Source organism: Myotis myotis, unplaced genomic scaffold (genome assembly GCF_014108235.1).
Source record: "Myotis myotis isolate mMyoMyo1 unplaced genomic scaffold, mMyoMyo1.p scaffold_m19_p_2, whole genome shotgun sequence".
Classification (NCBI taxonomy): domain Eukaryota; kingdom Metazoa; phylum Chordata; class Mammalia; order Chiroptera; family Vespertilionidae; genus Myotis; species Myotis myotis.
Window position 1 is genome coordinate 22491810 of NW_023416324.1, and position 11534 is coordinate 22503343.

General features: G+C 57.4%; 2 protein-coding genes across 2 annotated transcripts; both read left to right on the forward strand.

The window, feature by feature from the left end:
• Positions 1-212: 212 nt before the first annotated feature.
• Positions 213-5049, forward strand: TEKT2 (tektin 2). Its single transcript, XM_036352550.1, has 9 exons — positions 213-473; positions 1278-1493; positions 1574-2103; positions 2619-2762; positions 2844-2958; positions 3420-3527; positions 3620-3763; positions 3924-4003; positions 4144-5049. Exons 3-9 carry the CDS (start codon positions 1862-1864, stop codon positions 4355-4357), a joined length of 1047 nt encoding a protein of 348 aa, XP_036208443.1. The 5' UTR covers positions 213-473; positions 1278-1493; positions 1574-1861; the 3' UTR covers positions 4358-5049.
• A 77-nt stretch (positions 5050-5126) lies between these two features.
• Positions 5127-10566, forward strand: ADPRS (ADP-ribosylserine hydrolase). Its single transcript, XM_036351169.1, has 6 exons — positions 5127-5380; positions 7800-7896; positions 8153-8360; positions 8465-8649; positions 9050-9150; positions 9754-10566. Exons 1-6 carry the CDS (start codon positions 5167-5169, stop codon positions 10044-10046), a joined length of 1098 nt encoding a protein of 365 aa, XP_036207062.1. The 5' UTR covers positions 5127-5166; the 3' UTR covers positions 10047-10566.
• The last annotated feature ends 968 nt before the right edge of the window (positions 10567-11534 follow it).

Genomic DNA, 11534 nt, shown 5'->3' on the forward strand with positions numbered 1-11534 from the left:
TATGAATCGTAATGTAAATATCTGATATGCAGGATGTATTTTTCAGGGGTCGCGACCCACAGGTTGAGAACCGCTGCATGCCGTCAGGCAGATGAATGAAAATGTTGGACAAGACAGGACCAAAGGAATGCGTGTAAATAAAGTCAAATATATTTACATTTCTGGAAGGATGGCTACTGGGGAATGCGCCTGAGCGGGAGATGTACGTATGTCTTATCATGTCGATGCATAACTTTGATCAAAATTAAAACGTTTAACTTGTAAAGGAAATGAACGCCATATCCTGCTGCCCTGCTCCTTGCGCCCGCTCCTACAGCCGCAGCCCGCCAGCCGCCTTGGGCCCCTTCGCCCCAGCCCCGCGGCGGTTGCCAAGATAAACAAGAGAGTGGCGGTTACCAGCGCGCTGACAGGCGGGTGCCTAGCAACCGGGGTGCGCAACAGAGGAGCTGGCGGAAGTCTGAGCTGGGAAGGAGGTGAGAGGCTAGGGGAGCTGGGGCACTCTGAGGACTCTCACCCAGGCTCAAGCTTCCTCCCTTTCTCCCTCCTCCTTCTTTCTCTGCGGCCGCCGGGGGTATTAATTTAAACCCAAAAGGATTATCCTGGGGAAGGGAGTGGTGGGGTGCGCCTGGGAGCTAGACAGAGCCCGGCTGCTCCTCCTCCAACAGGGGCTGAGGGAGGGAGTATGATGATCAGGTGGGGAGGGGACCAGCGCATACCCACTCCAAAAAACAACAACAACAACTCCCCTGTGCCAGCCCACATCCCTTGCAAAACTAGCCCTCCCTCTCTGGATGGTGAACAGGGCTCGTTTTCTTAGAACCCGTGCAGGGCCTGAGCACAGCTGGGGCGGGGGAAGAAAAGAAAGCGCCACGGGACTTGATTGCCGGAAGTAGGGGTGGAAACTGGATTAAGGACTATTATTCCTGCTAAACCCCACCCACCCACCAGCCCCACTAAGCACTTGGCAGCACACACACCCTCCAGGACCTGCAGGGTCCAGGAGTGTGTGTCTGTGGATGGATGGGTGGGAGAAAACTTAGTTAATACCTCAAAGCTGAGCAAATCGAGAGCTGCTCCCAAGCAGGCTTTCTGCAGCAAGGGTTTGGGAGCAAAATGGACAGGAGCAGGTCCTTTGGGGGGAGTTTTTTTATTTTATAGCAAAGGTGGAAATTTATTGAAGAACAAGTACAGACTCCCACGTGGGGAGGCAGAAAGAGTCCCTTGGAGGGAGCTTTTGATCTAGGAGAGGACTGACTGAACCGTCTTGTCTCCCGCAGCCTTGCTTGTCCTCTCCAGCAGAGGTGGGTGTCTTGGAACAGGCCTAGGGGCTCAGCACCATGGCCATGCTGAGCGTCAAGCCCAGCCAACGCTTCCAGTTGCAGGACTGGCATACCAACAGCTACCTGCTGTCCACCAACGCTGAGCGGCAGCGAAATGCCTCACACCAGATCCGCCAGGAGGCCCGGATCCTCCGCAATGAGACCAACAACCAGGTTGGGAGCGGGAGCTCAGGTGGGCAAAGGGATAGCCCCTGTCCCCAAACACCCTCTTTATCTGACTCTGTCTCTTCCAGACCATTTGGGATGAACACGACAATAGGACTCGACTAGAAGAGAGAGTTGATACAGTCAACCGATGGAAGGAGATGCTGGACAAGTGTCTGACAGATTTAGATGCAGAGATCGACGCCCTGACACAGGCAGGGAGCTAGGGCAGGGTGCCAGGAGACCCTGCCGCAAGGACCTCCCCTCCCTCCCTACTTGGAGGTCAGGGAACCCTTCATGGGGTATGGAGTGACCTGTCTACCTGAGTCACTCATTGGCCCCTCTATTAATGTGGGAGTGAGCGTGCTTCTCGGGGAATGGCCCAGCAGCCTCCTGTGCCTTCTCTGTTCCAGATGAAAGAGTCAGCAGAGAAAAACCTGCAGGCCAAGAACCTGCCCCTGGATGTGGCAATCCAGTGCCTGACCCTGCGGGATAGCCGGCGGGACGTTGACGTGGTGAGGGACCCTGTGGAGGAAGAGCTGCACAAAGAGGTGGAAGTCATTGATGCCACCAAGAAGGCCTTGCAACAGAAGATCAGCCAGACGTTTGAGAAGCTCTGGTAAGGGAGAGGCGTCATTCTCAAGCTCACCTGCACTTGAAGGCTGTGTGTCCTAAGTAGAATATTTGTACTGTGGATGACCGGCAGCTGGCTCTCCGGCTGCCTTCGGTCCCTGCTGTGCCCATGGCCAACACCACTAACCGATGATACCACTTTTTCCTCTGCCTCCACACGGTCCCAGAAGACTGCTCTAGGGAGCCATTGTCGATTGATGGGAAGCATGGGAGATGGAGCCCATTTACCACCACCCCTGACTGAGTACCCTATTGTGTGTATGTGTGAGCCTTTGTGAGTGTAACTAATGCGTGTGCCCTTGTGGTTGTGTGTGAGCACGTGAGGGTCATAATTTTGTCTGTGAGGAGCTTATCCAACTATGCTGGGCTTTGTCTCAGCTGCAGGCAGCAGCTCCATTGTCACTCCAGCCTCCCATCCCTCGGGGGCCCTGGAGCACAATGGGTGCTAAGTCCTTGGGGCCACGGAGGGATGGAGCTTGAGCTAGTCTGTTCCTGCCCCAGCCTCCTGCAGGATATCCGACAGCAGCTCAACTCTGACCATCGGGGCAAAATGGAGACATTGGACATTGACAGAGGTTGCCTCTCTCTCAACCTCAAGTCCCCAAACATCTCTCTGAAGATTAATCCCGCGCGTGTCCCCGATGGGTAAGAAGTGTTTCAGTCTCTCCTCCCCTCACCCCACAGTGGCCCTACTCTTATGACCCCTGTATCTCCTGCCACCTGCAGCTCCTCATCACTTCAAGAGTGGGATGAATTTAGTCGGTTCAACAAGAACCGGGCAGAGGCTGAGATGAAAGCAGCCACAGACCTGAGGGAGGCCATCGCCCTCACTATTGCTGAGGTAACTGACCACCCCCCTGACCCTGCTCTTCCATGGCTAATGGATGGCCCAAGTAGGCACTCAAGTCTTTAGCTTTAAAAAAAAAAAAAAAAATATATATATATATATATATATATATATATGTATATATATATATAATTAATTAATTTCAGAGAGGAAGGGAGAGGGAGAGAGAGATAGAAACATTAATGATGAGAGAGAATCATTGATTGGCTGCCTCCTGCATGCCCCCTACTGGGGATCGAGCCCACAACCCGGGCATGTGCCCTTGACCGGAATTGAACTCAAGACCCGTTAGTCCGCAGGCCGATGCTCTATCCACTGAGCCAAACCGGCTGGGGCAAGCCTTTAGCTTTTGTTCCCTGTTGGCCATTGGCATCCCAACCCTTCACTTGAGGAACATCCTTAAGATGGTCATGAACTTATACCCTGTCTTGCCCGGCCCACATCTTGTCCTTCAGACCAACAATGAACTTGAAGCCCAGAGGGTGGCAACGGAATTTGCCTTCAGAAAGCGGCTGCGGGAGATGGAGAAATTATACAGTGAGCTCAAGTGGCAAGAGAAGAATGTGAGCCTTCTCATTAGTCTCCTGGGCTTGGACTTCCTGGGTGCACCGTGGTGGGTCTAGCAACTGGAGACCACTCACTCTGTCCCCTGTAGACCTTGCAGGAGATCGCTGACCTGCAGGAGGACATGCGGCACCTGGAGGAAGATCTGCACAGGAAGTTCCTGAATCTGAAGCTATGCCATACTCGGCTTGAGTCCAGAACCTACAGGCCCAATGTGGAACTCTGCCGGGACCAGGTGGGAGGGTACCCCAGTGGGGCACTGCCCCCTCCCCTCCCGCTAAAGTCTCCTCAGGATCACTCACTCCCCAGCACATATTCCTGGTGTAGCAGGGGTGCCCAGGCCCATGGGCTAAAGGCTAGTATGGCTGATTCCCAATCCTCACCTCTTCTTCCAGGCACAGTATGGCCTCACCGACGAGGTTCACCAGTTAGAGGCAACCATTGCTGCCCTGAGGCAGAAGTTGGCACAAGCACAGTAGGTTTGGGGAGTGGACCAGAGGGGCAGGGAGACACCTCTCACCCATGGGGCCTCTTGCTGCCTGCTGGCTTCCCCGCTGGCTTCCTTCACCTTCTGCCTCATGCAGGGGTGGTGGGTTGTTAATGCCTCCTCCCCAGGGATGCTCTGGATGCCCTGTACAAGCACCTGGCCCGGCTGCAGGCTGACATCGCCTGCAAGGCCAACTCCATGCTGTTGGACACCAAGTGCATGGACACTCGCCGGAAGCTGACGGTGCCAGCCGAGAAGTTTGTGCCCGAGGTGGACACCTTCAACCGCACCACAAACCGTATCCTGAGTCCACTCAAAAGCTGCCAGCTGCAGCTAGCCTAGCCTTGGAGGCTGAGGAGGGAGGGGGAGGTTAGGAGGGAAATGGAAGAGGAAGGGGGTGGAGAGAATGAATCTAATAAATGTTGGGTTTCTCAGTCTTCTAGAAGGTTTTCTGCTACCCCTGCATGCAGCCAGCGGAAAGTGAGAAGGTTCTTGGCCCTCCTGTGAATGGAGAGGCATAAACGGGGACCATCATCCCCCAAGCTCCATGTTCCAAATCCTATTCCTTCTCCCTCTTTAGGGACCCCTCTCAGGGGTAGGCCAGCACCCCCTGGGCTCCAGTGGCTCCAATGATTTCGAACCAGCCCAACCCCAGCAGGACCCTTAGCTGCCCTCTTGTTGCCTAGGGAAGGCCCAGAGAAGGCTATGATCACAGTGGGAGTCGGGGACCAAGAACTGGGGCTGCCGTCGTTGGAGAGCTGCGGTGACGGGGCAAAGAAAGAAGCTTCATAAAGGGAGGACCCGGGTGGCAGTGGCCTGAAGGGCAGGGCTACCGCGGTCCGATAGTCCCCTCCTGGACTCTTTAGTGGCCGTCCCGCCCGGCGTGACACCGTTTACAGATGGGGAGAACGAGGCCTAAAAGCAGAGGCCTGGTGGGCTCCAACCAGCGTTGCAGGACCTAACCTGGTCCCACGCACGCGGAGCTGCACCTCCGGGCCGCTGGGTGGCGCTGTGGGTCTCAAGAGGCACCGCGACTCAGGGCCACGAGGGGGCGCTGTGGGGCTGGGGCGCGAAGCAGCCGGGGTGGGGGGAAGGGCGGGGAGGCGCGCGCGCGCGCGGGCCGCACCGGAAGTGGTGGCGGGCCCGTGCGGATGGCGGCGGCGGCGGCGATGGCTGCAGCGAGCTGCGGAGGGGCTGGGGCGGCCCGCTCCCTCTCCCGCTTCCGAGGTTGCCTGGCGGGCGCGCTGCTCGGGGACTGCGTGGGCGCCATCTACGAGGCGCAGGACACCGTCAGCCTGACGTCAGTGCTGCGTCACGTCCAGAGCCTGGAGCCCGACCCCGGCTCGGCGGGCAGCGCGCGGACAGGTGGGCGGGGCCGGGCGCTTCGGGGACTCGGGCGGCGGGGCTCCCGGAGGGACGCGGGGCGGTGGAAGCGCGGCCGGGAGAGGGCGTGTGGGGAGATGCGGCTCCGCAGGGCGGACCTGGGACTGGCACGGCCCGCGCGGGCACCTCGGGCTCAGCCTGGCTAAAGCCGAGCTCCGTCCGCACGCCTCTCGCCCGAACCTCTCCCGACTCGGGCGTGGCAGCACCGTCCTCCGCGGCGCGCCCGCCGGAACCCCGAGTCGCGCTGGTCCGGCACGGACACCCTCTCTATGTTTCCTGCCGCGACCCAGCTGCCTGAAACCAGTGCGCCCCAATCCACTGTCCACACCGCGGCGAGTGCTCGTCCCAAAACGGAGACCTATGGCGGCCTCCTCGCAGGAAGCTCTGCAGTGGTTTTCTGTTGCCCGTAGGATAGAGCTCAATCCTCAGCGTGCCCGTCTCGTTTCATCTGACACCGCCGCACCTGCCTCCTGGGCTGCGCTCCTCGCACATCTGCCCCGTTTAGCCCGGTCTGTGCCGGCGGCGCACATCTGCCCCCTTTAGCCCGGTCTGTGCCGGCCTCGCACATCTGCCCCCTTTAGCCCGGTCTGTGCCGGCTTCGCACATCTGCCCCCTTTAGCCCGGTCTGTGCTGCGCTCCTCGCACATCTGCCCCCTTTAGCCCGGTCTGTGCCGGCGGCGCCCCTCGCTTCTAGTCCAGGCGCCCCCACGGCCCAGCCTCCCGCTCCCTGTGCAGTCAGCTCCTCATCCAGCTCTCAGCTCAGGATCACGGCTGAGGTCAAGCAGTGGGTGATTCTTCCTGGAGAACATGCCGTACAGCAAGGAAAGGGGCTAGAGAAGCAGTTTGATGGGAAAAGTAGGGGGCATGGGTATCAACAAAACCTGAGAACATTTCAAGGTGAAGATGCTGGTCACAGAGACGGAAGGCGAGGGAAGTCTGGATTTAGAAAAGCATTTTCAGTAGAAGGTTGAAGCCTGGAAGTTAGATTCCAGTGGGTTTAGGAGGAAATGGAAAATGAGAAAATAGAGTAATTTGCTACAAAGGGAAGGAGAGAGATGAGGTGAAGACAAGGTGTAGGGACCGTTTTTTTGTTTTGTTTTTATATTTTTTTATTGATTTCAGAGAGGAAGGGAAGAGAGAGAAACATTAATGATGAGAGAATCATTGATCGGCTGCCTCCTGCACGCCCCATCCTGGGGATTGAGCCCTCAACCCCAGGCATGTGCCCTGACTGGGAATCGAACCTCGACCTCCTGGTTCTTAGGTTGATGCTCAACCATTGAGCCACGCCGGCCGGGCTGTAACCAATTCTTCAAATGAAACCAAGTCCCTAGCCCTAGCCCCTTTTTGGCCTATTTGCTAAGTCACCACATAAACAATGGTGCTGTGTTGAAAATGCCAGAGCAGGACTCCTGGGCACCCAGAGGAGGGAGTGAGGGTGGGAGGAGGGAGGGGAGCAGTCCCAGCCGGGATGGATTTGACCCAGGCTCCAAGACTGATCCTGGGAACATGTAGGGGAATGGTGGGACAAGATGAGTGAGGAGGGAAGGGCTTTGAATGCCACAGCAGTGACTTTGGGCCTCATCCTGAAGGCAGCCAATAGCCATTTTGAGCAGGAGAGTGAGATAAGGAAAGTGACAGTCTAGTATTAGGAAGAAGTATCTGGCTGCACATGTAGGATGGGTTGCAGGGTGGGAAATGTGCAGGAAATGTGAGAGGCCCAAGCAGGTCGTATTAAGACTAGAGCTGCAGGCCCTGGCCGGGTAGCCCAGTGTCAGTCTGACACACCAAGGTTGCAGTTCGATCCCCGGTCAGGGCACATACAAGAATCAACCAGTGGATGCATCAATAAGTGGAACAACAAATTGCTCTCTCTCAAATCAATAAAAAATAAAATAGAAATAAAATAAATTAATAGGGGGGAAAAAGAGTATCACTGCCCTAGCCAGTTTGACTCAGTGGATAGAGTGTCAGCCTGTGGACTGAAAGGTCCAGGTTCGATTCTGGTCAAGGGCACATGCCCGGGTTGCGGGCTCGATCCCCAGTGAGGGGCGGGAAGGAGGCAGCCAGTCAATGATTCTCTCTCATCATTGATGTTTCTCTCCCTCTCCCTCTCTGAAATCAAGAAAAATATATTAAATAATTTTTTTTAAAAAAAAGAGTAGGCTGCAGTGATGGCAGCCAGAAGGGGGTGGAAGGATTTCCTTCAGAAAAGAGCAGGACATGGTCACTGTCTCAGAACAAAGAATTGCTGAAAACCCCACGACCTGGAGCCCAGAAAGCTGGGTGGAGGGAGCGGCTGACTTGAGCATCTGGAAGTGGTGCATGAAGGGAACGAGCGGAGGCCAAAGCTGCCGCCCTTGAGCTCTGCAGCCCTCCCTCCCCCGACCTGTCCCCGCAGAAGCTTTGTACTACACAGATGACACCGCCATGTCCAGGGCCCTCGTGCAGTCGCTGCTGTCCAAGGAGGCTTTCGACGAGGTAGACATGGCTCACAGGTGAGCGGAATGGTCCTGGGGTGAGGCGAACCAGGGGGGCCGAGTTACTGCACCCCTGGACCAGAGCAGTGAAGCCACGCATGCTGGGACCCCCACCCTCAGCAGGGCCACTGCAGCTTCGGGAGCCAGACATGTCCTCACTGCTGTTACAGGCTCCCCAGTCCCCAGGGCTTCCTCAGCTCCCAACCAGCCGGATTTCTCTCCCAACCCTGACAGGCACCTGTGAAGCCTCATCCCGTGTCCCTTCCATTCCTAGATTTGCTCAGGAGTACAAAAAAGACCCTGACCGGGGTTACGGAGCTGGAGTAATCACCGTCTTCAAGAAGCTCCTGAGCCCCAAGTGCCGTGACGTCTATGAGCCTGCTCGGGCCCAGTTCAACGGGAAGGGCTCCTATGGCAACGGGGGCGCCATGCGGGTGGCTGGCATCTCCCTGGCCTATAGCAGCGTCCAGGATGTGCAGAAGGTAGCCTGGGCAGCGGGCTTCTGGGCTGTCCCCTCTCTCCCCCAACCCCCCTCTTCTCTGGGTTCTGTGACAACAGGTCTTAGCCTCCACTGCCCTTGCCCTAGTTCGCCCGGCTCTCGGCCCAGCTGACACACGCCTCCTCCCTGGGCTACAACGGTGCCATCCTGCAGGCCCTGGCTGTGCATCTGGCTTTGCAGGGGGAGTCGTCCAGTGAGCACTTTCTCAAGCAACTCCTGGGCCACATGGAAGAGCTGGAGAGTGATGCCCAGTCCGTCTCGGATGCCAGGGAGTGAGTATGTGGCATGGAGGCGGCTGGAGGTGTGTTTGTGAGTGTGCATGCCTGGGGGGTGGGTTCCTCTGGTGTTGCCACAGCTGAGCCCTTCCTTCTGTAACTGCAGACCCGAGGGAGGGGTGGGAGAGTCCTTTGGCTGGGGCTGGGCTTCAAGCAAGGCTCAGGGTCACACCCAGCCCCCTCCCACTTGTGAGGACACTTGGGCCTGGGTGTCAGCCTGACCATGTCCAGCCTCCCCCTCCCTCACAACCCTCCCCCTCCCTCACAACCCTCCCCTTCCCTCACAACCCTCCCCTTCCCTCATAACACTCTCCCTCCCTCACAACCTTCCCCATGCCTTGCTCCAACCTCCCTGCAATCTTGCCCCCCCACCCCCCCACCCCGCCTGGACCCACAGGTTGGGCATGGAGGAGCATCCGTACTCCAGCCGACTGAAGAAGATTGGAGAGCTTCTAGAGCAGGACGTGGTGACCAGAGAGGAGGTGGTGTCTGAGCTGGGTGGGTAGTCCCCACACCCACACCATCATACTTAGGGACAGGCTTGGGCTCAGGATGGGAGGGGAGCAAGGAGTCAGACCTGCCATCACATTTTTGCCCGGGGCTGCTGTGACAGCAGAGCCAGCTCTGCAGGGTCCTTGGCAGGTTTTGAGTGAGTTTAGTGCCTTCTTGCTCTGGGGCTGCAGCTCCTCCGTCCTCACAGGTAAAGGTCCCCAGCAGTGGCAGCTGGCCGCAGTTCTCAGCCGCTGCTCCCAGCCATTGGTGCGTTAATAGCACGTTCACTGTGTTCTGGGCACTGTGCAGAGTGCGCTATCTGTTTGTCTCCTTTCACCCTCACGCGAGCCCTGTGCGAGTTCCCAACCGGATTCACTCTGTAGGGGTCAAACCCGAGGTGCAGTAACCATGGTCATTAGGGAACTTTCCCAGTCACCCAGCCAGGGGGTGGGGAGGAGGACTTGAGCCCAGGTAGTCTACCTGTAGAGCCTGTGACCTTAGTCACAGCCCAGCTTGTAGCTGAGAGTGTTGACTGTGGCAAGTGGCAGGAACCCTAGGGACAGGTGGGGAGCGGGGGTGTCAAATCCCCATAATCTGGTGTCCCCACAGGGAACGGCATTGCCGCCTTTGAATCTGTGCCCACCGCCATCTACTGCTTCCTGCGCTGCATGGAGCCCGACCCCGAGATCCCCTCTACCTTCAATAGCCTCCAAAGGACTCTCATCTATTCCATCTCACTGGGTGGGGACACAGACACCATTGCCACCATGGCTGGGGCCATTGCTGGCGCCTACTATGGGATGGAACAGGTGACAGAAAGCTGGCAGCAGAGCTGTGAGGGCTATGAGGAGACCGACATCCTGGCCCAGAGCCTGCACCGGGTCTTCCAGAAGAGTCTGTGAGGGCCCCGCCATGTCCAGTGGGACCAGCAACAGCTCAGGCTGGAAACCCTGTGCTTCTTTGGGCTCTGCCCCCTGCCTCGGTCTTCCTGCAGCTTGGGCACAGGCACTGCTGGGGCCGGAGTCACGGGGGAGGTCACTGGAACGGAGTGAGGGACTGGGGCCTCCCCATGCTGGGTTTCTGGCTTGCTGCAGAGCCTTGGGCTCCCCTGGCTCCTCAGACACGAGGAAGCAGGGCAGATTTATTGGCGGGTACACGTGGCATTTTCCTTATTATCTAGGACATGGGATGGGGAGGAAATGGTCTGCAGTAGCATCCGTTCTCCTCGTTGGGATTTAGTCAATTTGCCAGAAAGCCTGTCTTTGACTGGGCAGGACTGAGAGCAGCAGGTTTCCATGGATCCAGGAGACAGGCAGTTGAATCTATCTGATCTCCATACACACCTGGCCCTGGGCTGTCTCAGGCTTGTTAACAGCTTCCAGCGGAAGCCACAGAGCAATAAACAGTTTTCGGTAAATCCCACCAGTTTCCTCTGTTTCTCCTCTGCCCTGAATGCATTCTCCCCCACCTTGACCTTTAGTGTCTAGGGCCTCTCTGGGGCTGTGCTCTCCTAAGAGCTAGGACCCCAAAGGTGACGAGCGGCTGGGTTGTCAAGGCCAATTCCTGCAGTGTTCACCCAGGACGGGCAGAGCAGTCATGGTTTGGTGCCATTTCCTGTTGGAGGTCGCTCAGAATGACCCTGGCAGGGGGCAGAAACAAGCCAGATTTTCTTGCTCTCAAAGCCTGGCTTCATAGTTTGCTCCCAGGTAGACCCCGGCCCAGCCAGGCCAAAAACTTGAGCCCTGGAGGGGGAAGCGGAGGGTACCTCCTATCACTGGACTGCCAGCCTGTGGGTGGGGAAGGTGCATCGTCCCAGGTGCTCTGGGTGGGCTGAAAGCTGTGCCTCATTCTGCCTCCTGGGCCCCACGCACAGGCCTCGCCTGTTAGGAAGTTCTGCACACTCGCCATTTCAAAGAAAGGAATGGAGAGGGAGGAGACACCTCCATCAAACATCAGGGATGTTCTCTGAGCATCCTTCCAGCCCCGGGAGGAGAGGAGCATGCCCTCTGCAGCTAGCCTGAGGTTTCAGGACTGCTGGGTGGGTCTGCTCTCAGCCAAGAGAGTGCTCTGCCAGGCTGGGCAAAGCACAGGGCAGGCATTGGTCTCAGATATGCCATCCCAATCCCCACAGCTTGGGACAGATCCCTCGCTGCCAAGCATGGCGAGCTGTGGGACAGGTGCTCTCTGCCCAGGACAGCTCCACCGGCCCTGCTATGAGCACTGGGCCTGGCACTAGCCCCGCCCACAAGAGCAAAGTTTCATGATTTCATTCATAATTTGTATCAGATGTTGAAACTTGGCCCTTGGGGTCCTGAGCCAGCTGTCATGCTCCACTACCCCTGAGAGCTTGCAGGAATGTTCCAGGGAAGCTCGACCCGTCTCCCCCAGCC